The sequence below is a fragment of the Talpa occidentalis genome, unplaced genomic scaffold (genome assembly GCF_014898055.3).
Source record: "Talpa occidentalis isolate TD23 unplaced genomic scaffold, MPIMG_talOcc4v2.1 talOcc4.7, whole genome shotgun sequence".
NCBI classification, from domain to species: Eukaryota; Metazoa; Chordata; class Mammalia; order Eulipotyphla; family Talpidae; genus Talpa; species Talpa occidentalis.
The window spans coordinates 21,590,329-21,617,726 of record NW_023605083.1 but is presented as its reverse complement, the minus strand read 5'-3'; the positions used below and the strand labels follow the sequence as shown (position 1 = coordinate 21,617,726).

General features: G+C 35.7%; 1 protein-coding gene across 7 annotated transcripts in view; it reads left to right on the top strand.

Annotated features, from left to right (window-relative positions):
* Nucleotides 1-27,398, top strand: part of KDM4C (lysine demethylase 4C) — a 415,273-nt gene that overhangs the window by 128,972 nt on the left and 258,903 nt on the right. For 6 of the 7 annotated variants that reach the window (XM_054689301.1, XM_037493847.2, XM_037493848.2 and 3 more), the window contains 3 exons: nucleotides 413-606; nucleotides 17,683-17,732; nucleotides 25,446-25,549. In XM_054689301.1, the coding sequence (XP_054545276.1) occupies nucleotides 413-606; nucleotides 17,683-17,732; nucleotides 25,446-25,549 (348 nt within the window). Of the gene's footprint in view, nucleotides 1-412; nucleotides 607-13,304; nucleotides 13,398-14,633; nucleotides 14,753-17,682; nucleotides 17,733-25,445; nucleotides 25,550-27,398 lie in introns of those variants that run through there. The other variant, XM_037493855.2, reaches the window with a different exon arrangement.

Genomic DNA, 27,398 nt, shown 5'->3' with positions numbered 1-27,398 from the left:
CCCTCCAAAAACAAAAAAAGGATGGGCCAAAGATGGAAAACACCCTCCAGATCATATGCGTTGAATCAGTAATTTTTTGTTAACAGCAAGTAGAGAGTAGAGCCTTAACTTACATTTCTGTTTTGAATCAGGCAGTTATTGTAAAATTTTGTACTAATATTTATGTAGAACCACAATACACTAGTAGTAATATTGGATTAATAGTAATAATGTGTGTGTATGATTATGTATGTATAAAATGAGTCTGTATGTAAATTAAATGTAAATTAAATGAATTTATATAGAAATGTGAATTTTAATTCATTTGTAAATGAATTAAAATTCATTTAGATGATAGTTTGATTAGTAAATGTTATCTTTCTTAGTTTAATAATATTTAATTTTTTTCCTTCTCTCTCTCTCCTGGTTCCAGGGTGTGGATGAATGGAACATAGCTCGCCTAAATACGGTTTTGGATGTGGTTGAAGAAGAGTGTGGTATTTCTATTGAGGGTGTAAATACCCCTTACCTCTATTTTGGCATGTGGAAAACCACCTTCGCATGGCACACTGAAGACATGGACCTCTACAGCATTAATTATCTCCACTTTGGGGAACCCAAGTCTTGGCAAGTTATACATTTAATATTCATTTGCTTTAAAGTTTTGAAATTTGGCAATATGAACCTACTGAAGAGGATTTATGTGACTCATACTCAGATTTATATGAACTGTATTAATTTTCTTTTGACTGTAGAGTTGTCTTCCACTCTGCCCATACTTTTACTAAGGCCATAAAGCTAGTGGTGACTTGTATAGGTTAAGTTGCCTGTAGACTATTTTGTAGGTCATAGATTGATAGATTTTCAGTCGTAGAGAATTTGTCTGCCATCCTTACTTCTCTGAGCATTTGTTGAAAGGTACGTAGTGCTAGCCAGGAGTAAAAGTTGACTTCCTTCATCGTAATGAATATTTGGGCCAGTCTCCTCTATATAAATATCATTTATTTAATATTTGGTGACTCAAGGAAGAATTGACATCAACCCGGAAGCCTATGTATTACTCTCTTGATGGTGGGTTTGGGGGGAAGGAATAAGTTTATGTTAATGTATAGTCTTAATTTTTAAGTCTCTTATATTTGTGAACCTCTTTATCTTTCTGAGTAACAATTTAAAGTACTTAGTAAAATGCATCATATTGTAAGTTTACTACACATTTGTAACTGTTGGTCTGTCAGTTACTTTGGTATCATCTGTGGTTAGCCAGTTTCATTTTTGAGTTTGTTTTCATGGGTTTTAGATTTAGTTTAAATATCAATTCTATTTTCATAATACATGTGTGTACATGGATGTTGTTTCTAATGCTCTTGCTTTTGGCAACCCAGTAACTTTCTTGCCTCCAATTTAAGGATAATGACTTCTTTCAAGTTTTCCTGTTGATCAGTTGTTGCATTACAATGTATAATTTCTGTTCTCATCTTGTTATTACTTATCTGGGTCATAGTCTTAGACTACGTTGAAGCCTGCTGGAATGTTGTCCTTTAGTACTTTGGGGAGAGACTAGTAGACTCTGGGTGGTTTCTCAGCTGCATTTATTTCCATGGTCATTCTGACACTTTCAGTGTAGATAAAATTAAATGAAATGGATAATTCAACATGTTGGTGAAATCTAGTATTTATGCAGCTGTTTACTATGTTTCACATAAGACTGAAAAGTTAGTAGCAAAACTTTTCTGGAAGCTTGTTACAAATTAGTGAAGATGCCTGACACATTGATTTGAATTTTTAGTATTAGAGCAATTTAGATGAAGTCTTTGCTTTCTTAATGAAGAAAGATGATTCCCATCTACCTCCCTCCCCTATTTGGGAATAGGATTATGCAGTCTCTTAAGGTCCACTTACGGGAAGATACTGTGGCAGGGATAAGAAGGATTCTAGAGTCTTGTATCTTTGGGAATGAGTACTACTTATTGTTCATGAGTGAGAGTAAGTACACCTAATTGCAAATGATTTCTCTCTGCTAGCATGTATATTTTCCATAGTTAATTATTACTTATTATGCATATAGACTTTATTATGTGCTTTAAGGGTAGATTTATATCACTATTATCTTTAACCTTGACCATTATTTATAATGATAAAATAATAAAACAGCAGTGAGTTATGACAGCTAATCTACATTCCATTTTCCTAAGATAACTGCTGTAGGATAAGAGTGATATTAATGACTCAAAGGATACTTCCCAGTAGATTTATGAAAGATTTTATTAGCTCAGCATAAACAATTTTGAGGTAAACCCTATTATCATTAAAATTCAGTTTAGTAATCATCATGATATATTTGAAGTGAGCTTTGAAAGTTGGTAGAAGCAGTACAAATCCAAGTAAATATTGGGAGGGAGGTGGTGTCAGTGGTATATCTTAGATCCAAGGCACCAGCCATCAGGTCTCTTGTCCTTACTCTGCTGTTTGTATGTGTGGCTTTGGAAAAATAACTATTTCGTTTGGACAAATTGGACAATCCGATGTTACAGGATTAACCAAGATGATCTCCACTGCTCTAATTCTGTAATTTGGCTGTTAAGAAACTCATGATGAAAGGAGTGCAGTGATTTGCCATTGGATGTTTTTACTTACTTTACAAAATGAGAGTATGACTTGGCAATGTGAAGTTCTGTATGTGCACACACTGATTTCCTTTTCTACTTGTCCTCTCTGTTGAATTACTTTTGGACAATTGTCTTTTCTCTAGGGGGTTCCTTCTCCTGTGCATGACACCTCTAATAACACCCTTCTGACCGTAACCCCTCTCCCCCTTTTGTCTTCTTTTTTCCCTCTGGTCTCATAGGTTGGTGGTAAGCTTCTATTTTTTCCTATTCTTGAATTCTTGCCTTTGATGTTCTATAAATAATTCTTGTTTTGAATCAGGAGTGTGTTAAATTGTTTTGGGTCAACCTATTTAAGGATAGACAAGGAACTGTATAGAACATTTTGTAAAAATTCTTGTCTAAAATGTAACTTAGCTATCTGAAAAAGAAAACAATAAAATCAAATGCTAATAAACTGTAAAAAAATAAAATAAAATGTAACTTGGGGTTAAGAACCCCATTTTTCATGAGATTCCCGAGTAGCATATGCATTAAGTACCGGTGGAAGTCTTCAGGGACACTTTTTTGGGTACTATGTGTGGCAGATTTTGCCAAAGTGTTAAGAACACATGTTTGTACTGAAGAGACTGTAGAAGAGCTGATGATTTATTTATTTTTTATTTTTTTAAAGATTTATTTATTTATGCATACAGGAACTGGGGTGTAAGCCAGAGGTGCGTGGTATGAGAGGATTCCAGAGAGAGTGGGGAACAGAACGGTAGATCTACTGAAATTCACTGCTGAGGGGAGCAGCGGTGAGGCAGGGGAGGTCTGCTGCTCCATGTGGGTTGCTCACTGGTCAGCCTGGAATTGAACTCATGCTGCAATGGTTGGCAATAGCTTACAGTGCTGTCTTTAACCCCTGCGCCACCAGGGAGGCCCACAGCTGATGTTTTATTTAAACATTTTTGGTATAAAGGTTTAAGGGGAAAAGAATGCTTTAAGTAAGCAGATAGCAAACTGCTTTGGCAGTCTGTGGTAAAGTATTTATTTTCTTGGAATGAATATTGACTTTGGAGCCAGAAGACCTGTTTTAAAATCCCAACCTGTCACTTGTGAATGACTTAGGGAAAATCACTGTATTCCTTTCATCGCGAGTATCTTTAACTGCCAAATGGAGGCATGATTTATTCTCTGTCTACTTATTGGATTGCTGGTAGGGTTCAAAGCTATACTCTGTAAAAATGGGTTGTAAACTATAAAGTACTATACACATATTCATAATTACTATTATTTTAACAACCTTATAAAAATACATTTTTTGGGGGGGAGGGAGCCATAGTAATTACTTAAAGCCTTTACTTTCCTTGATATATCTGTTTAAATTGAGTGGGATTTTCAGAATAAATAAAATTGACTGCTGTGGTATATAGAATTTAGATGGTGTCTTACCATAACTCTTTATTTCTGAGACCTTGTCCAAACTTAATGCATAAGAGACTTTCAGATTTACTCTATGGAGAATGAAAGAAGTGAGATTTAAAAGGACATGTCTTAAGCTATATAAAAGTGTAAAATCAGGAAAGGTATTTCCTGTTTTTATAAAAATTGAGGATTTGCTGTAATCATTTAGACTTGCTTAAGTTTTGTTCAACAATTTTGTTAAAATACAGTGCAGCAATAGAAGTGCCAGGTTATTCAGGATAGATACAGACAGTTTGATGCTTTTCATAAGATCATTTGTTTGGTGCTGGACAATATATTATACTACAGATTTTTGCTTCAGAGGCTTGTGTTTTGAGTTCTGGCATTACTTTTTATTGAGGATGTGACCTTGGGCAATTGTGATATAATTTCCATGCCTCAATTTCTTTTCCTAAAATACCTCACCTGGCTCTGGTGCTTACCTTGTGAAGTATCGGTGTTGACTACAGAAAATACTGTGTACAGAAGTATGCCATAACTCTTGATATAGCACATGTACTTGATAGATGTTAACATTTCATATATTTCACATAATAAATATACATTGCATGTCTTCTGTATAAGGCTTTATAGATTTTATATTATAAGAAAGAACTCAGGTTCCAAAAGACAGAGACCCAACTTGAGCAAACCATTTTATCCTTGTCAAGAGATAAGTATGGCTTAATAAGGAGATCAGAGAATCCCATTGGGTGTCTATCTGAGCCTTCCCCTTCGTCTTTCTCTCCTTCCATTCACTCCACCTATCTGTCCTCCCCGTTCTTGCTCTTTCTCCTTTTCCTTTCTTCCTGCGATATAGGAGGAAGGAAATATTTGATTATTGTTGAATTTTGTAATTCTCATGTTACTTTTTTTTTTTTTAAAAGATTTATTTATTTATTTATACAAGCACTGGGTACAGTCAGAAGTGCGGGAGGGTGAGAAAATTCACCAGAGCCAGAACGGGGAACAGAACAAGCAGACTGACGAAACACACTGGTGAGGGGAGCAGTGGGCGCAGCCAGAGAGGCCTGCACGCCATGTGGGACTGGGGATCCCCACCGGTGGCTGGGGATTGAACTGGCACTGCAGAGGCTGCAGGCAGCTTCGCGCAGCCCAGCACTCACCCGTTGCGCCTCCAGGGGAGGCCCTCACATGTTACTTTTTAAAAGAACAAGCAAATTACATGGCATGGGATTGAATTGACCTAAGCATGTGTACTATACAGCTTCTTCATTAAGATATGAGCTCCAGATTGAAGGTAGGATGGGCTCCAGAATATGCTTTCACCACCACATATCTGGTGTCTGGCACAGTATTTGTCATGAGCCTGGTATATAGTATGTACTCAGTAAATGTTAAATGGACAGTTTTACTGAAGGATTTCCTTATTGAGGTTTTTTTCCCCTTTAAACCTATTATAGCATATTACATTAAAGTTGTGTAACTGAATAACATTTAATGATACATTGCATTAACACCCATGGTATTAATCCCAACTTGTTTATTTATCTAGTCACTTTAGACTCTATATATTCTGTTTGCTTATGATAAGACTAATTAGATAATGGTAAAAACTGTGTTCTTTTTACATTTTGTGGCATTAAATTCTCTTAGAAGTAACAGTGGTTTGTTTCTAGTTTTAATAGAGAAATTTGACCTCTAAGAAAAGTAAATCTGTGTAAATACTTTTAAAAATAAAGTACTAACGAAATTAATTGTGTAAATTATCCTGATCAATATAATGCATATCTGATATATGTTTGTATATGTATATACACATCAGTGAATATTTAAAGATAATGTTGTTTGAAAAGGTTATAAAAATTGAAATTACACTCAGGAAGTATGATATTCATTGTTTTACTTAGCTGCTTTCTATATTTGTTGGAAGAAGAGAGCACAATGATAACTGGCAGCAAAAGATTTATTATTCAAATAGATCGTATTTTACTTAAACCTGAGCCTGATTTAGGGATAAACACAGCCATAATAGTACATACACATATGCCAATAGTCCAAACAGGTAGGGAGTCTTGTAGAAGCCCACTCAGCACAAAATTCCCTGAAGAAGCTGCAATGAGATCTAGGATTTGTGATTTTTGAAAGTAAATTTCCCTCTTTTTCTCAAGTGATGAGAAGTAATGTCTTTTCATCAACTGATTACTAGCTGTGGGTTTTCATATAGGAACTCTGAACTTACATCACTTAAACACTCTTAGTACCCCTTGTAAGTATCCCAGGACTTGTAAATTCCTTCAGGATGCTTCCTATTTTCTTATCACTACTCTTTCATTGAAAGCCACCATTATCGCCCACAAGAAACACAGAAACCCCTTCAAATGAAAAGAAATTGCTAAATCAAATCCGCAACTCTTAGGGAAAAACAAAAAGGTTATTGCAAATTTGGTCACCTCGTAGTTCATGTAAACACAAATTAGCGCTGTTAGCTTTGCAAATTACCATTTATTTTTGCTATATTTGCCATATTTCTCTCTCCTTTTCTCAGACTGCTTAATAATGCGTTTTAGTTAGCACTTGGTAGAAAAGACATATTATTTCATATATTTAAATTCTTTGTGGACTTGAACACAAAGGAAAGTGACCTTTTTATGATTGATTTCTATAGGTGGGCTTGCAAATTACAAATGTTACTCTGATAACTACCTGAATGAGTTCATTTGTTTGGTAAGTTTACTTTTCAAGGAGTAGGGCATGACTCTGATTATTAAGTGTATTGTTTGTCTTCAGTGACTCCATTTTAATTTAGTGAATTCCTTTTATATATATGCCAGAAACTCTGCTAATTACTTTAAGAAATCATGTCAGGTACTCCAGATATTTCAAGGAGTTGGGTTTTTTGCATCATGTTTAAATTGATGACTCTGAGATCCTTAGACACCTCAGTGCTTTATCTGGCACTTGTAGCTGGGATTTGAATTCTTCCCAGAGATTTAAAGAGAAAAGACTAAAGGTGAAAGAATAGATAAGAAGAAAGTGCCTGTCGTTCTTTTTTAACCACTGACTTTAAAAAATGAGATTTTCTGCATCATCAAAGAGAAACATGCCTCATTTTTGGGGGGATTAAAAAACTATGGCATGAGAAAATTTTCAGAAGGGTAAAGTGAGACTAAATTCTAATCTGGGGATGAGGACATCATTGGTGGTGTGTTGGCATCATTGGTGGTATCTTTTAATTGTCCCGGCTTGGAATCATCGCCAGGGTTTGTAGGCTCCTGGGTTCCCACTTGTTTTTTTTTTTTTGTGTTGCCTTTGTTCTTTGCCGGGCTCAATTATTCCTAGCTGGATTACCAGAAAAGAAAGATTCCCCATTTGGGGGGTGTTACAGATTTTCCTGGAATGGTCCAACTTCATTTGCTTCATATTTCAGATTTTTTTTCTTTATATAGTATACTTGGAAATCTACTTTAAGTCAGAATTAAAACCCCAAATTTTAGAAGGAATGAATTTTATCTTCAAAGAGAATGTTTGTTTCTCTATAGGGAAAGGGTGATGATTCTTCAGTTAGACATCTATTTAGATTCTGTCCCCACAGTGAAGCTTTCGAAGGAAACCAGTCCATCCCTGTCAAAAGATAAGAGTACTTATCTGTTAAACATAGATAAGAAGTGCTAGAATGGGGACAAGGGAGTTTTTAAGACTAGCTTTTGAAGTCTATACCATGGTACTCCTTGGTTTTTCTAGGAGGGCAGGGCAGCTAATTTTTATTTTAATAGTAATTTTCATGCCTTCCCTCATGTTATTTGGATATATTTTAATCCATTTAAAACATGTTGTCTACATTGAATTTCACTGGTTTGAGAATATTTTGCAGAGATTGTCTTGGCTCTTTATAGAAACTAAAAATGAACTAGCTTAGCTGAATAGCAGAATTTAATTGGCACTGCCAGAACATCTGGAACCATTGGAAGTTGCCAGGGTATCCTGGTTCCAGGGTTCCCACTTCTTTTTTTTGTGTTGCCTTTGTTCTTCGTCTGGCTCATGTATTCCTAGCTGTATCAGCAGAAAAGAAAAATGCCCTGTTTGGGAGGTGCCATGGATTTTCTTGAACTGGATCCTGTGTTCTTCTCTTTGATCAGTTACTGACACCAAGGGCAGGAAGGTATTTTAATTGTCCTGGCTTGGGTCACAGACTGCTACTCCGGCTGTGGAGGTGGAGGTATGAAGATTGGCATCCCCCATGAGAATTGTTTGTTCGGGGGAAATAGTTGCCCATAAGGAGGACAGTGCTATTATTTGAATTATGCTGTACAAGGGGAAGAAAACCTGATGTATTCCATAGATCTATTCCATAGATTCCATAGATCCTATGTATTCCATAGATCTCTGAGGCACTGAAAAGTCCCAAATAAATGTTTGAGTATATGCTTACAGTTTAGGAAGGCTGATTGAACTTTTATTGGACTCATTGAGCTGCTTTTCATTCATTTTCTGTAAGATCTGAAAAATTGTCTTGTGGGAATATTTACCTAAAATGAAATATATACCTATTTTAGGATATGAAATTTATTAAATTATGTTTGTTTGTTTAACTTAGTATAAAGGCATTTCAAACAATAGATTGGTAACTTTAACCCACAGTACAGGCAGTTGGCAGAAATAAATCGATAATGGATTTGAAACTAAAGAATCTGCCATTTATAATTTTTTTCTGACTTCTTGAAACAACATTGCTCTCCTATGATTCATATATATGTCTTCTTTACCACTTTATTATGTCCTAATTTCTTAGAACTCTTCTTTCATTGATTTTTATGTTCTGGTTTTGTCTCCCCAATGAGATTTTCAGCCTCACTGAGGGGGCAGCACAGCTACTCTACAGGATCTGGCAGCACAGCAGGCCTAAAGGCCTGTTTAGTTAATGAAGTAGTTTTTTTTTTAAACTCTGGGAACTTGTGTATTATATACAACTGTAGCCTCATGCTTCTTTTCATGTTTATTGATCTTCTTACAGTAGTCTTTTTGGCTTCTTATGGGTAAATATAAAATTAGTCTATCAAGTAACACTCATGCATCCTATATGATGCCTTCAGTAGAGTTGACCTAATGTTTATTCTAGGAAATTGTAGAATCTGTAGAAAACTATTAAAAATGTTTTTGTTGTGAGTTCATCCCTTCCTCCCTCTCTCCAAAGGACTTCTTATTTGTGGGGTCTTCGGAAATGGTTTATTTATTTGAAGGCTTATACCTAAAGCTTCTGTAATTATTTTACAACATACATATTTGAGAGAACATAGCATCCAGTTGCATGATCCCTGAAATGATTTTATGATCAGAGACAAATGATTCCATTTAGGATTATTCTTTGAAGTGTGGTTTTAAAAAAATGTGAATGTTCTTTGGGAAGACATTACATATCAAAAATGATTTGAATTCATTGGGTGCCTTCCTGGTCTTAAGTTCATATTATCTTTCTGCCTACTTAATGAAGATTGACATTGTTTAGGAAATGTCCCTTGCCAGAAACTTGTGACTATTTACTGTTGGTTTTTCTTTTTTTTAATTTAAGACTATATGCCTTTTTTGGTTTGTTTTACGTGTTGCTTGAGTTATTTTTGGGTAGCTGGATTGTTTTGTGTAATGTGTACTTTTGAAAGCCTCTCAGCTCTCAAAGTGGTTTCCAACTGTAAAGAAGCTGAGTAGGTAGTTTTCCTTTGAAGATTAAACTTCAGTCACAGGGAATCTCCTTGAAAATACTTCAATATTTTGTTGGAGTTTATTGGGATAGATATTGGTAAACAAATTGTAGTGGAACCCTTTAAGTCACTTTATTTTGTTTGTGGGTGGTATAATTCTCATTTGAATAAACCATTACTTGAAGAGGATTCTGTCATCAGATTTCTGTAGAGTGTAAATTGTTTTTTGTTAGAAATATTGGCCATGGAAATTTTTGATATGGACAAATAGTTTCTTATGGGGCATGCTTTATGTTTATTTCCACTTTTGAAATTACTGTACATGTCAAGTTATTGGCATGACTTTTTTTCCTGTTTTATTAATGCTTGATCCTATTAAATTTATTTAAATAAAAATTTCATTAAGTATTTATTGAACACACACACCTGCCAGGCACTGGGCTGGGTGCTGGTGAATACAAAGTGACAAAATGATCTTCATGAAACTTATAACCTAGAGCTTTTATTCCCCCATCCTTTATTTTCTAGAGTAGAGGAATCCTTGTTTTTAGCTAAATTCTTATAGAATCCAAATCTTATGTGGAATCCAAAGCTTATATAGAGTGCTTTACATGAATTAGAAGAAATGTTTTCAATGATCTGTCCTGCTTTGGAAAACCGTGGCTTAGCACAGGTTTTCACATTTTTCCATAAATGAATATTACTTCACAAGGTCAGTATATAAAACTGAAAATGCAGGCAGAATTGACCTGGCTAAAATGTGTATGGTGGCACCCCTTCCCTCACCAACTCCTTTCTCAAGGCACCTTCAGGACACCCTGGGGCTGCCATAGAAAATGGTTTGAAAATCTGTCACATGAACATCTAGTACTAGGAAAATCACTTTATTACTGAATGGTTGTCTATTGAGTATTTTGGAGAACTCAGTATTGAGACAAAGATTTCTTTTATGTTGTCTATAGTCAATATCAGCTATTGACTTCATACTAACATTTTCTTTTCAGGGAAAAACAACCCATTAGTAATATGTAGAACACACTTTGAACTTAGAAAATGTTGAATAAAGTAAGAATTATGAGATACTATATTTTGAAAATCATGTTTTGTGTAGTTATTGTCTGTTTTATAATAATGATTTCAGACAAATATTAACATTAATTTTTCTGATTGCCCAGAATATTAATTTACATGTACAGTTGACCCTTTAACAATGTGGGTTTGACCTGTGTGGGCCCACTTATATGGAGATTTTCTTGTAAACAGCAGCATAAACTTATAAAATTGATAAATACAGTATAGTACTATAAGTGTATTTGCTCTTCCTTATGATTTTCTTAATATTTTCTCTCTTTAAGCATATTTTATTGTAAGAAGACAGTATATAATACATATAGCATGCAAAATATTTGTTAATTAACTGTCTATTACTGGCAAGTCTTCTACTCACAATGGGCTATGTAAGTAGTTATGTTTTTTGGGGGGTGAAAATTATATGTGGATTTTTGACTTTTTGGGAGGATGGGGGAATCTTTGCCCATAACCTCAAGTAGTTCAAGGGTCAACTGTATATGGGATACTGAATTTATTTTGAATCCCAGATTATAAAGAACTGCTTGTATTTCTAATGCTCAGTTATTCATGGAAATTCCTTTCTTGTCAGGATTTTTTTCTTGTTGCAGTTTCCTTAATGACTCTGAAATTTGGCTGCCTAGTTTCCTTTTTGTATCTAATTGTTCTGTCAAGAGATGGTCATACTTGGTGTAAGGATGAGACTCAGCTGTGACTGAATTACTTTCCTTAGCAGATTTTTATCTGGTATCTTTGTAGGGTGTCAGCTCAAATACCTTGCCCTCCAGTTCATACTTTATAGATATTGCTTGTTATGTCAGGACTGATGCTTAAGTGATAACTCCTTTATAAGTATATTCCTTGTAATTATAGCTCTGGTTGCTTAGGTAGCCAACTCTGAGACTCAGATTTCTGTGCTAGGTATCTTGGATAGTAGACCAGAAACAATACCTGTGAGGAGAGAATAAGGTAGGACTGGGCAGAAGGGGAGGACATTAAACTGTAGCAGAGAACTGAACAGAGGCCAAAGGCAGCTCTGGAGCTGACAGGGCCATCAGAATTTCCTCAAACTGAGGCAAGAGGACCAGGTGGTTAGAAGGAGGCATGAATTGTTCATTGTAGCACCACCATTTCCTCCTTCTCCAGGAATATGATCTTGAGAGAGGGACTGTGATCTTGGATGAGTGTGATGTAGGGTGAGGAGCTTCCTTTAGGTGAAGGCAGTGAGGGCTTCATCTAGAAAGGTGTCCTGATTACTACCATGCCCCACATACCTGCATGCCCCACAGTCACTTTTTGTTTCTCGCATTCATCTGTGTTTTTTTTTTTTTTAAGATTTATTTATTTATACAAGAACTGGGGTACAGGCCAGATGCGTGGGAGGGTGAGAAGATTTACCAGAGACATAGCGGGGAACAGAACAGGCAGACTGACGAAATACACTGCTGAGGGGAACAGCAGGCAAGACAGTGTGGGATCCTCGTCATTCGGTCAGGATCGAACCCACGCTGCAGAGCCTGCGGACAGCCTCACAGTGCGGCGCTCAACCACCTGTGTCACCAGGGAGGCCGCATTCATATGTTTTTAAGAACTGAAAATAAAGTGATGTTCTGTTTCCATAGCTACATAACGAGACTTCATAATTTAAAATATTAATGCTTAAACTTTAATAAATGTACAAATATTAAAACATTAACATCATCAGTAATGTAATAATCACATGTAAAATCAATAATTGTTCAGCTTTCTGACACAATTAGGAATATGCCTTGATTAAAAAACATTTGTAAACTATGCACTTCAGAAATACTGAGTTTGTGATATATAATATAGGTACTTTACTTTTTGATTCATGAAGTTTTTTTTGGTAACACGAACAAAAGAAAAACTTCAGGTAGTGGTTTAATGGCTTTGTTCTTTCTGTGTATCTTATTTAAAATGCCATTGTCTTTTACTTGGAACATACCTAACTCTAGTTTCAAAGGCTAGTGATTTCTTTTTTTTTTTTCCATTGGTGGGCTTTAAAAGTGGGTAAATAATAAGAAAGATAGCTGGGAGAGGTATTCTGTGTGAACATTGGAACTTCGATTTGCTTATAGCAGAAAACATTTCTTCTAAAAAGTTGGGTCACCTGCAGTAATTGCAGTGATCATAGTAAAATGTGATCCTTGGGTAGGGACCTTGGGTAGTGTGTTCTTGGGTAGGGAGCGGCTTGTAAGCCTGTCACCGCTGTCCTGCTGACATCCTCCTTGTGGTAATTGATGGGGAAACAGGAATGGAATGTAGCACTGGGGAGCACATCTTGGGCTTTGGAGTTAGGTAGGTCTGGGGTTGGGTGCCAGCTGTCTTGCACATGTAAATTAATGCCTCTGGGAGCCTTGGTCTCATCAGTAGAGTGGAGGTGATAATAGTAGAACTTGTATTACAGAATCTTAGCGCAAATTTTGACATGATAAATGGTAGATAAATTGAATAATCTATCATTTGTAGATTTGTATTCATGTTTAATTATAATCATTTTTATTATGATTTGTATCACAATTTCAATAGACTATAATAGACCATAATGGACTGAGCATAACCTCAAAAAAGAAATATGGAGGACCAGTTCATAGAGAAAACCTGCATCAGAGAAATGACACTGGTATGCTTTGAAAAGATTCAGTTAATTTTTAACTAGACTTTCAATCCTTTAATAACTATAGAGACAAGTCAGACTCACAGATTTATGCCATTAGAGGGGAGGGTCAATTTAGACTTGCCTAGAGAAACTTGTCTCTGGGGACTTGAGCTGGATTTTTTTTCCAGGACATGACTGTGTGTTAAGTAACAATAATAGAAAATAATAAACTCAGAGGAGGAAAGGACCACTTCATACACAGCTCAGTTAGAAGAAGAGAAGACAGCCTGGTTGTAGGACTAATCTGCCTGAGCATGCCATGGACCTGGTAGGGGTTCTTTACTCTGTGGCCCTGGGCTTGTAAGACTGTCCTTGATGTCACAAGCTAGAGATGCCAGCAGCACCCATTAGTGAGACTAACAGAGGATCCAGGGCAACTCCCTGTGTCAGCGCAGTGACAGTGATGTGGGCAGGGAGTGGGGGCTAAGAATATTTGTTTCTAAGCACGGCAGGGATGGCCTCAGGGTTCCCAAAGGAAATTAGAAAAGTTTTCGGGAAGTGATCTGAGAAATAGGAATTTACCTTTCAGAAGTGCTTGTAAACATTTCTGAGGACTGGACATATCTTCAAAAGGGAAATACAGAGGGCCTGTTCCTAGAAAAAACCCGAATCAGAGAAAATGAAATGAAAATGAAAAATGATGCTTTACCTACTGACAGTATGAAGTGTCAGCCTGTTACTGTTTAGTTCATGATAGTGTTTATATTACATCCACCAGGATAACAGTTCAAATCTATTCTTTGAGAAATCCACCCAAAGATGTACCTTAAAATTAGATTTTCTTAAAAACATTTATATGAGACTGGTTTTGAATAAAACATAACCTTGTAAATATCTAATTAGTATGTTCATAGTTCATTAGTGATTAATGGTTTTTTAATATTAGCAGAACTGCTTAAGTCATTATATCTGAAACAAAAGCATTGTCATAAAAGTTAAATGAACAATTAATAATGTCAACAAACCAGTATATACTTGAAACTATCAGTAGTAGGCATCTTATTTGGTGGTTTCCAAAGGATGCAGAGGAGTGTGAGATATTCATATACTCAGAGAATTAAGAATTCACTGCGTTCCTGAGCATAGGTGGCATATGATAGATGCCTGCCTATGAATCAGGCACTCACTATACCTGCTAGGTTAAAAAGGATAATTCATGTGACAATTTCTGGGTTGTGATTGGCATTCTCTCTCTCATAGAACCAATGCCTATCCAGACAAAAGTGATTTATGCACACCTAAGAGAATTATCTTTGGAAAGTAGTAGATGATTACTACATGAAAAATATAATGGAAGGACTCTGGGAGGAAGAAAAGAGGTGAGATTGCTGAGTTTTATACTGGTCAAAGAAAGTAACAGGGAGGAGCTGGAATGGGACAGTGCTTGGGAGTTGATGTTTGAATCTGACTGGAGGGGGTTGTTTGAAGAGGGGAGATGTTTATCCTCAGTGGTGATAGATTCAGAATCAAAGGTCATCCCCCCCTCCCCTGCCACTTACTATTTCATAACTGATTTTCTAACTGATGTTTGTAATTGTCACATGGTATTAAATCTGCATTGGAAGTTAATGTTCATGAAATTCCTGTGCTGCAGGCCAACCTTCCTGAACAAACGGTTGCACATTCATCCACAAGATATTAGTAACAGTGATATATGTCTCTAACCCCTTCTAATTATGTGGAAAATGCCTGAAGTTCTTCTTGCAAAGCTCTGTATGTGACCAGTCCTCAGCAGCGATCTGTTGAATTTCAGTAGATTATATTAAAGTGGGTTGGTTTTTTTTTTTTTTTTTTTTTTTTTTTTTGCGTTATTTTGTTACAGGAACCTAAACAGACTTAGGTGATAGTACTTTGTCGGTTAGGGCCTTGGGCTTGGGGGAATTTTGTTGTTTTTTTGTATATGAAATATCATACAGCTATGAGTTGATTCATTTCCATTGGTCTACTAACAGTTTGTGTATATGATTTAAGTATTATTAAACACAATATTCAGTCACTATCAGGGAATGGAGAGGCATACGAATTATCTCATAGGTATCGATGTGGGATGTGGTCATGAATAAATAGGTTCATTTTCAGTTAAGATAATGCCCAAAACAGGAAAGAAAAGAGGTCCTCCCCTTAAAGTCATTTCCTCCCACTTGTACTTCACTGAGTGTGAACACAGGGTGGATTTGACTTTGGGAATTTGGTTCCAGTTTGGAAATTTTCATCCTTTAATGATTTCTGAAGCTGCTAAACTATCACAATGGTTGGTTAATCACAGAATTTTATCAATAATCACTTATGGTCTTAAAATGAACTTGATCTTTAGAGTATGAAAATAACCTGAGACACCGTCCCAAATCTAAAAAAGAAAATAAACAAGTCACCTGACTGTAATGTTCCTGGGAAATAGTACACTTCCAGCAAAGAATTTAGAATAGGCTAGTAAGGACTACCTTGGATGAGACGTATGGAGGGATTGACCTAAATCCTAGGAGCAGTAAAACCCAGGATCAGAGTTGGCATAGAGCCATATTGCCTTACCTCTTTCTTCTTCCTTCTGAGTTGATGGTTGAACTCCAGATTTTTAACTTTAATTTTGGTGTTTATTTTTCAGAAAAGCAAATCTGGATATTTACTATCTCCATACTTGTTCATTCTTTTATGAACAGGCATAAATACCATTTGCGCGATTGCGGGTTTGTGTGTGCATGCACACACACACATGTTTTGAGGGAGTGACCCTCTTGTTTGGGGTATAGATCTATGTTTTTCTTTTCTTGGGTATATTTGGTGATATAGACTAGGTATTAAAAACTGGTGAGAAGTGGCCATAAATATACATGGGTTGGTCGTCATTTAGTTATGCTAAAATTTTATCTTCCCAATTCAGTTGGCATAATTTCATTAACAGTGCCTTAAGGAACAGGATATATGGTTGAATTTTCTTTTAGAGCATTGCCTGGTGACATCAGATCCAATTAAGTTTTGCATATGTTATCAGTGTCATTAAATGCAATGAAGTGTGGTGTTAAGTAAAATTAGAAAAGTTATTTGAGTAAAAAGTAGCTTATATTTAATATATATATTGAGCTAGTAAATATAGCACATGTACATCTTATTTTTACTTAAAATATGAAATGAACATTTAATTTTATTTTTAATATACTTAAATTTCCTCATTAAACTTGCCTATAAAATTTAGTGTTGCATATTATGAGATTATTGTTTTAAAATTTGTTAGTAAGTTCACAATAAATAATTTCACTTTAGAAAATAGAGGAACTAGAAATGAGTATTCCTGTTCTTCAAAGGCAGAAAAATTATTTTTCTCTATAATCAAGATTTTAGAAGTCACATAATCATGAAATAAGTAAAAGTTGCTTTGTTATGAGTGGTTTTTTTTTTTTAAGATTTATTTATTTATACAAGAACTGGGGTACAGGTTAGAGGCACGGGAGGGTGAGAGAATTCACCAGAGAGAGCAGGCAGCAGAACAAGCAGACGGACTATTGAGGGGAGCAGAGGGCGAGGCAGGAGAGGTCTACTGCGCCATGTGGGATTCACCCTGGCAGGCCTGGAATCAAACCCATGCTGCAGAGGATGTGGACAGCTTCAGAGCGCAGCGCTCAATCCGCTGCAGCACCAGGGAGGCCCATTATGAGTGTGTGGTTTTTTTTTTGTTTTTTTTTTAATTTAAAACCTACTGGAAAACTGCAATGTTTTTAGAAAGGTTTGGTAGAAATATAAATGTTGGTGTAATAATTTTGTGTATCTGCTTGTCAACAAAACCATTTTAAAAGGTTTAAAAAAGCCTACCGCGGTTTTCTTAAAAACAAAACACAAATTAATCAAATACACACACACAAATCATACAACCCCAAATACCCTTGACTTGTGTGGGTACTATGAGTGTTGGAAGATAGATATGGTGTCCAGGCTGTGGCTTGGTGGCTCATTGGCCAAGCAGTTTGCTGGCCTTGGATCTTTATTCCTTATTCTGTAAAATATGGTTGGAATGGTGAGCTGGGACAGTGAAATAGGTGATTTATAAGTTTATTTTTCTTCTGTCTAGTGTCTGTGGGATACAACTACATGATTGGTTTTTTAGAATCTCTACTTAGTTCATCTAACTCTACTTAGATGAACTAAGTAGAGATTGGTGTTGAATTTTTTTACGTGATGTAATTTAGGAATAGGTATCCTTAGGATGCTAGCTGAACAATTATAAACCTAAAATTTTTATTTATGTTTAAAATTTTAGGTATGCAATACCCCCGGAGCATGGAAAACGACTTGAAAGACTAGCTCAAGGTAAACTTAATTTCTGTGTTTCTCCTCTGGATAGGTTCTTTGTTTTTGAGGTATTTTTATAGTGCCAAATGTCACTCTGTTAATTTTATTCTTTCAAGTCATAAACTTTTAAATGTCTCTCTATTTGAACAATTTAAATCTTTTTCACATTAATTTGTGGATATTTTTCCCGGTTGCATAATCTTTATGGTTATTTTAGTTGACTGCTTAGTATTTCATCAAGTGATGTGCTTAACCTATTTTGGTTATTTCCTCTTTTATATAACATTTAACATTATTGTGCCAATAATATTATTCCATTTAAGTTACATCCTTAAAATAAATTCCAAGGAGCATGATGCTGTATCACAGAGAATAGCTTTTTATGAGTACTTTTCATTTTGCCATATCATTTCACCAAAGGGTTATGTTAAATCTCCTTCTGACACCTACTTCTGGTTTGACTCATTGGGTTGTTTTGAGTGTCCTTTTGGAAGTACGAAGGTGAATGTCACCAGGGCATTAGGTAAACATGAGATTGTATGCCTTCTTATGTTGGCAGAATTAAACATACTTTACTATAAAGTGAATTTTTTATGGTTTTGTGCATAATTGTAATGACCAGATTGAATAATTCTGTGTGCTTTATTGATAGTTTTATTCTTTGCCCACTTGAGTCTACAGAGAGTGCCTTCTTTTTTCTCTGTGCTAAAGTTATGGTGCCTTCATCTACTTGTAGAGGAGAGAATCAGATTCACCCTTTGTCAATACCTTCTGTTTTGCTGACCATCCTTACCACGGAAGAAGTTGGTTATTAACGACTTATTTCTAGGGAAAAGTGAAGTTTCAATTAACAACTTAAGGATAAGACATTCTATTCTATGTTTATCCAGGATTGAATCCTCAGTGAACATAACATTACCCTTTTGCTCAGACGCTGATCCAAGTTTCATTGATATGTTAGGTTTGCCTTCTAGTAGGAAAAGATTTTTGTCCTGGCATTATATGTGCTTTCATTAAATAATGAAATAAGGATATTGAGGAACCCCATTCTTTGACTTGACAGTTCTGAACAAAAATTGTTGCTGTCTTTGAGTTGCTTTTCCCCAAATTTTAGATTATTGGATAGAACAGTTACAATATCACATTTGTAAGAAGCATTATTATAATTTGGCAGCCTAATTATAAAATTATAAAAATTTTATAATTTTATAATGTAATTAATAATGTAATTAATAGTAATAATAGCAATGTAATTGTAATCTTGAACTTTGTTAGCACTCTTTACTTGAATATTTAGGTTGATGAATCCTGGTTTTGGAGAGCAGATTAGAGCAGAGCTTAGAAAATGATTACCATAATCCTTAAATACATAGGAAATGAACTTTGTGTTAAACCTATATGCTGAACTGTTCTCTTCTCAGTAATAATTATTCCACCATTTTCCACAAATTATTCCACCATTTCTCTGGTGTGGTAACCAGAGAATTTTAAAAATAGAGACAAAGTAAACTGTAAGTATGAAGTCATGCTCAAATGTCTAGTGAAAACTGTAAATACTTTGATATAAAATATTTGCAAATGACTTTCTAGGAAAATGGGTATCGTTTATTTAATCAGTGAGAGGTAAATAAATTTGAAGATTTAACAAGAACTTTAAACTCAATTGTGTGTTTATTCAAAACTGTTTTGTAGCATTATTTTGAGAAATGACACAGGGAAAAGATGCTTTAAGACAGTGGAGGATTCCCATTCACTGACTAGATGTCAGCCAAATTAATTGAATTCTGCTAAATAAAATGATAAAATAATGCAGCAAATGTGATGAAACATTTTAGGAGTCTAGGTCAAGGCAGCACTTGATACATAAAATGAAAAGCAGCCTCGGATATTTTCCATTATCTTGTCTGCACATCATAATTATCACACTTGCCTTTTATGCATGAATGCTTTCATCTTTGGTTTCTATTGAAATCTTGATTGACTGTGGCACCTACAAATATTTTATCTGAAAGACATTAGGCCTGCATCTAATAAAGGCAGGAGTTTGATTTTGCCCTTCAGCTGTTTTCTCATTTATATGGGTTTCTTTTTTTCCACCAATGTTATATAGACTTAAATGTAATAAAAAATCTGAAGTAAATTGTTGCAATTTTTATATTTGCTATGTGCCTCTGATGCCATTGCATTCTTTCTGATTTTGGATATGATAAACTTGAATGAAAAGTTTAAAGGAGAATATAGGTATAATGTTGAATTACGAATAACAGTTTTAAAATTTTTCAGTTTTTCAAATGTCTAAAGCTCATCTATTATAGAAATAAGACAGTCACTTTGCTATTATATTAAGTTAAACAAAATATGCATTACAGTAAATTGAGAATGATTAAACATTTTTTTTGAAGAACTGTTTCCATTGTTCTCATTGTAACTCAAATGCTAATATTTAAAAGAAACTGAAGATGATTTACTTCGGTCAAAACTTTGGTTACTAGGAAAATGACATGTGAATTAGGACTAAGTGCAGCTGATTTAGGAAGCGTGAGTGATCACAGGGAGTATTGTTTCAAATGGCAGTGTGATAGAAGTGAATAAATTCTCTTAGACCTGCTATTTATTTGTAAAGATTGTTTTAGTTTTGACTTAGTTAAAATAGCAACATTCAGCAAAAAGAAACAGAAACATCATTGTAAGAAGGATTGATTTAGTGTATGTTTTCTTAGGTTTAACAATTATTTTTGGTGTGTATGAATGTTTAAATGACTAGTAATTTTGAGTTTGAGATTTTGGAACTCCGTCTTTGCAGGAATCCCAGTTCTAGGAAATGAACAGGGTCTGTGAGTGGGATGCAGGCAATTTTAGGACTCTCTAATTATCTTCAAAATTGTGCATATATGTGGATTTCTGGCAAGCCATCATCAATCACTTAAGAGGACTTGGTCCCAAAGAGATTATGAACCACTGCTGTCAAGAGACTAGAATAGTAGCAATAAATATAAAGTCACTTTAATTTTATGAACAGATTTTAAATTGACCTGTTCTTATATTTCTGTCCTGGAATAGGAAAAATGTACTTTTATCAGCTCTCATAATGATAAATACACTATCCCCTTAAGCATTCACTTAGCTGATGGTCTGAAAATATTATATTAAAATGCTAGTTCTGAAAAGCTAATAAAATTGCTCTCATTATAAATAATCAATTTTAAGTGCCCCCCCCAAACATAAAAATATGAATCAGTCCAGGGATATATCCTCAGCCTTCATGCCTAATTTGTGCCTTAGACATGGAGATCAATTTGTGGTGCGTTAAGGGTATGTTTATTTTGATCTTATTATCAGTTGAATTACATTGAAAATGATGAAATCGTTCCTAAACTGTTGATGTCACTATATATGTTTAAATGTGTTTGAATATTTTATATCCAGCCATGTTTCTAGCAGGATTTTAGACACTGGAAAATAATGCATAGGTACATCACCTAGCATAGTTTCAGTGAGGGAGTGAAAGACAATTGTGAGAAGTGGTATCACAAAGTGAGGAGGATGACAGGAAGGGAATGACAACAGGAGGGATTATTATGGGGGGAAGCAAAGAGTTCTTTGATTCTATGGGGTGGAAGCTGGACCAGAAAATCTTGCTTGGGTTGACTGTGATATGTTTATACCCAAACTTACTGAACTTGGGCATCCTGGGTGACCTGTGCATGTATGGTCTCTGTGTCTTCTCAAGAAAGGAAAAAGCAGGAACTGAAAAAATTGGTCTCAGTAAAAACCAAATGTAATGACCCACATATTAAATTGGCTGGAAATTTTAGCTCTAAATGTTCTATCAACCAACTTGAAATGAAAAATACTTGCCCATTACACAATTCTTTATGCTCAGGAGATTAAAAATAATGGCAACTATATAAAAGAGCCAGCATCCAGCATTATGCCACGACCATATGTTTCTCCCAACTGTCTTCCAGGAGAGCTCTATGGAGCTGTATGTCTACCAGTAGAGATGTTGATGGATTATGCACTACACAGAGTTGAGTGAAGACTCCCATATTTTCGTTTCTGGATAGTGTTCTAGAAATGGTAGGATAGTGTTCCAGAAATGCTAGTGTTCCAGAAATTGGTCATAGAGTGACCAACTACAGTTTAAGCCTCTAATGTTGACCTCTTAAATAGGGCTGTGAGCAAAAATTATCAGATTTGAATTGACCAAGATTTATACAAAATCTGGTGGTACAGTTTATACCTCACAGCAAGCTGTCTCTCTAGTGCTTCTGCCAACAAAACCCTATAAGGAAGAGAGTGAAACTCCATCCACAGTACTCATGGAGTTATTTTTTTCTGTTAAAATAAACAAAGTGATTTAATATTATAAAAGTAGGCAATGAAGAAGCATGTATCTCATTTATTCTGTGTGTTTTTCACCTGGCATATTACTTGGTAACCACAGAGTGTGTGAGGTATGGTTGTGGATGCTAGTTGCTGTTTCCATCACTAGATGATTGAGGGTATCAGCATAGAGCTCTTTTCTTGCTGGGGCTTCTTTATCTTCAATACTGTGAAAGAGTACACCATTCCATTGTGAGATCTGGTAAATTGGGAAGCCTTTATGGAATACTAACAGCAGTAAAATTAAAATATGAATTTTAGAGAGTTTTCAACTCCAAACTGTTGAGAACATCAAGAAAGAAAATATTGGAATAGACAAAATCATTCTGAAAGGGATATTTTAAACATTTCACTTGTGAAAATTTGAACACAGAACTGTTTTCTTATTTGGTCACTTTAAAAAAAACTAAATTTTAAGTTGAATTTTTCGTAAATGTTGTATTTTCATACAAATATTTCTCTAGCTGGAATAGTTCTGAGACTTAAAATATTATCATTCTGTATCTGATAGTGTTCTGTTTATATTGGTTTAATTATATGTTGCAAAAATACTTTTCATACACAGTGGTATGGGGAATTATGAACCATGTACTGCTGCAGGTATTTTGAAGTAAAATTCATTTTGAGAGGCATGCTTTGTATGTAATTTGTGCATTTTATGAGGTGTTTTCAGGGCAATGTAAAATATAATTCTGATAACCTGTTGTAAATATAAATTCTGATCCATTGTGAAGTTCTTAATATACTGCAAATTACCTTCCTTCAGTGGTTTTCCAATTTAAATTAACTTATGACCAGTCACCACATTGTTCAGATCCTGATTACAAATCCATATCAAAAGAAAATTAAATAGACTCTTCTTTCTTCATTGATTTTAATTTAGAACTTAATTCATTTAGTGCTCCACAAAGTCACATATTTGAAAAGTTTAGTAGATCCTTGTGTATTGTATTACTAAAACATGTCTGTAAGTTTTGTCTTTGTAGACCTCCGTGTTGTGCTTTCTCTCTGTGATGTAGGACTTTGGCCATCTTATTTTGAAGATCAGCCTGTATATTAATGCCATACTGTGTGCATTCACCACAGTGTGCATTCTTTTATATGGCTGCTTATTTGGCTAAATGTTTTGTTTTGTATTTATGTATTCTGAATATTAGCTTTAAACAGAGGGCTATATCAAATGACCATGCAGGGCAGAATTATTCCTTTTATTGCCATTAGTTTTGTAGAGAATAATAGTGTTTCTGATATTTCATTGGCATGTACTTTTTTGTATTTCTGCTTTTCTTTTTAAGAGTTCAGGTGCAGGGCCTCCCCGGTGGCGCAGCAGTTGAGCGCTGGGTTGCGAAGCTGCCCTTGGCCTCTGTGGTGCCGGTTCGATCCCTGGCTGCTCCCCGGCCACCGGATGAGGATCCCACATGGCACGCAGACCTCTCCTGCCGCCCGCTGCTCCCCTCAGCAGTGTACTTCGGTCCTTCTGCCTGCTGTGCTCCCCGCTCTGGCTCTGGTGAATTCTCTCACCCTCTCGCGCTTCTGACTATACCCAGTGCATGTATAAACAAACAAACAAACAAACAAACAAATAAATAAATAAAACATGCCTCTATTAAAAAAATTAATAATAATAATAAAAGAAAGAGTTCAGGTGCATATATATAAGCAGAATGTGTACTGATCTCTGATCTTTGCGGGTGATTTCTCATCCCCTAAGTTACTGTTTTTCTGACTGTTTGATTTGTTTCCTTCTTTTTTTTTTTAAGATTTATTTATTTTTATACAAGAATTGGGGTACAGGCCAGAGATGTGGAGGGGGTGGTGAGAGGATTCACCAGAGACAGAGCAGGGAACAGAACAGGCAGACAGACTGAAGTACACTGCTGAGGGGAGCAGCGGGCGAGACAGGAGAGTTCTGTCCTGCCATGTGGGTTTCTCCCTGGCGGGCCGAGAATCGAACTTGTGCTGCAGTGGCTGTGGATTGCTTCATAGGTTGCATCTTAACCCCTGCACCACCAGGGAGGCCCTGATTTGTTTCCTCTGATGACCTGTGGCCTCATACACTGCCTGGTGACATCAGTAAAGGATTAATTACGTTTATTTATTTATTAAATTTATTTTTGCATAGAATTGGGATATAGGCCAGAGGGTTGTGTGTGTGGGGGGGTGAGAGGATTCACCAGAGACAAAGTGGGGAGCAGAACAGGTGGAGCTACTGAAATACACTGCTAAGTGGATCAGCAGGCGAGACAGGAGAGGTGTGCTGTGCCATATGTGGGTTAGCTCCCTGGCTGGGGATCGCACTCAGGCCATAGTGCTGGTAGCACTGAGACTTAACCCCTAGACCACCAGAGAGGCCCCTTATTTACATTTAAAGTTTTCTTGTAAAATACTTCTATGATGTTAAATGGTTATTGGTTATTTGACACTGGTAATCCTTTTGTCAAACTGGTCATGTTCTTGAGTTATTTGCATGTAGTGAGTTTCAGTTAGAGAAGTAATATTTCCAGTGACTTTCTTCATTTTAGTAGTGGAGGACTTTGCACATACATTTTCCTGGTAAGCTCTGTTCTCCTGAGTTGTCTCTTTCTGTGATTATCCCATCTTTTATATGGTTCTCATCTTTCATATCTTGCTTTCCCACTCTTTTCAGCTTGGTATGGTTATCCTCTCAGAGTGAGGAAGGGAAAAAGGAGTCTTAACAAGTGTGTTCCTTTTCCTCTAGCTTGCTGAGTTAATAAGAGTCCATCTCAGACAGAACTGCAGGGTTGAAGTCAGTGATGGAGAAAAGGAATGTTTTGGTTTGTAATATATGTTGATCATAATATATATTGATCAAAAGGGTTAGGTTGCCACATATTTAGCCTGCTCCTTTAAGGGCCTTCTCAAAACACTGCTCTCACACAGGTTTTTGGCCAGTTTCTAAGCAATTGATGGGTGCTGACCTTGAAATTGTTTCAGGAAGTTAGTAGGTGTTAACGCTTTTAAACTGATCAGAAGAAACAAAGTAAGGTGGGGAACTGCTGTGTCTGTTGTATCCTGTGCTTCTGGAATGATCCCTTCTAGGAGTTTAAAATGAGAGATTCTTTTCTATGTTATGAAAATAATTCTTGGTAGATTTTTGTGTAAAGAAGTCTAACTTTTATGATATAAATATATATTCTTAATATTTAAAAGTTTTCCCTCTGAAGCCCAGGAGCTTTTGATCATGGAGTTTTGTTTTTACAGAAAACTGTCACTCTAGTAATCCTAGAACTGCCATTCTAGTAATACTAGAACATAAGTTAAAAAACTATCGGAAATTTTATCTTAATTGATGTATTACTACTTATATTTATTGTTTCCATTTAGGATTTTTCCCAAGCAGTTCTCAAGGGTGTGATGCATTTCTTCGCCACAAGATGACACTGATTTCTCCTTCAGTATTGAAGAAATACGGTATTCCCTTTGACAAGGTATATTAGCATTACTATTTAACAAATTCATTTGTGTATAGCATTTGTATTTAAGATACATTAAATGTTAATATAGCTTTATATTATAATATAGTTAATATAGCTTTAACTTCTAGTAGGATTTTTTAGGATCTGGGGTGAAAAATTCAGACTCATTTTTATAACATAACTAATTTATCTAAATACTAATTTGAAATTACCTTTATTTCAGAGTACATTTACTAGAGATTTATACTGTTATAGTTCACTTATAACAATATTGAAAATGAAATGTGGCACATTCAACAAGATAAGATGTAGCACTTCTGCATTGAAATCTTTTACATGAGCAACATAATTTATGAATATGGTATATGTGATCTGTTTTGTAAAAAGAATACAGAACAATTATTATTAGCAGTTAGTGAGTTAGAATTAATGATTATGGTGCCAGTATGTTGCTTCTAAACACATTCAGACATAATACAATTGAGATTTCATTATGGATAAAGTTGTCTGATGATTTAATAATGAGATACTGCTTCTTTGGAGTATTTCTAAAGATTAAGTTCTGTAAGACTCAGTACATGCTAGATCCCTGTTTCTTTATGTTCATTGGTAAATATTGAGTCAGAATTATTATAGAGCATGAGCATTTTTATGTGAAGAAGCTGAAATGAAAAAAGCTTTTGACGATAAATAAAAACCTTTTCTCAGTTGGAGGAGGATTAAATACTTAGCTGCTTGCAGAAACATTAAAAAATAACTCCACTCTCTTCTTCATTTTTTATTTTTCTTCCCATAATCCTTGCTGTTTTCTACCTTAGAAACTTTTCATTTGTGACTGAATCTTTAACTTCTTAATCTCAGGTCCTTGAAGTCTCCCTCCTACCCCTTCCCACATCTTTGGTTTTGTTCAAAGCAGAATTTTTGCAAGTACCAAGACTCGTTCTTCAACTTGTGGTTTTTGCTCCCTCAAAAACCATCTATGCACCAGTCATGGATGAACCATACTTTTCTTGTGTGACAGGGTTGCTCTTCCCACTGGCCTATTCACATACTTTTTACCCATGACAAAAGAAGTATATTTTTGAGACATGTACCATGGGGGGACATCTACAGGTATGGACTGAAGCTGGTTATGGGCTGCAGCACTGTCACAGGTACAGTGGGCAGAGGCTGTGCCCCCTAGAATAGGCAACAGGCTTTTAAGTCATGAATATCATCAATGAGTGATTCTTTGAGATGGTTGATGTGCGCTTGATTAGGCATTCTTATTTAAATTGGAAGATTAGAAGACAGAGGAAAAATAGACTAGAGTTCCTCAAGATTGAAAAACCTTCATGGGCTTTAGAAGTTGGTGATAAGTGTTGATTCAACTGGTCCTTAGACAGGGACTTAGACAACTTATATGAAGTTGGTGGAACCCAGAATAGTTCATTTCCCCGGATGGACGCCTTTGGGGCTGCAATTTCCTTTCTCTTTGGGGAGGAGGCGGCAGGTGCCCTTCACCCCTTTCTGAGCTGTGACTCATGAAGTATTACTTGATAGATCACTAGATGCACCAGACCTTCATCTGGTCTTTTGAAGAATGGACATTTCACGATTTTGTGAGTAGTGGGAGAATAAGTGTTAGTCCTCAGATGTTGAGACACCAGGACTCTGAGGACATATGAAATATGAAAGACTTCCACTTCCCCTTCCACCTTGATGAAGGCTGTTTGAGGACTATGCTCCTCAAGGATCTTATTCTATGATGATAATGTAACACAGGACAGAGTAGCACAGGTTTGGGAATTAAACTTCCCAAGATCATTCCTGATTTTGTCGCTTAGGCAAATTACATAATGTTTCTGAGCCCTGGTTTCAT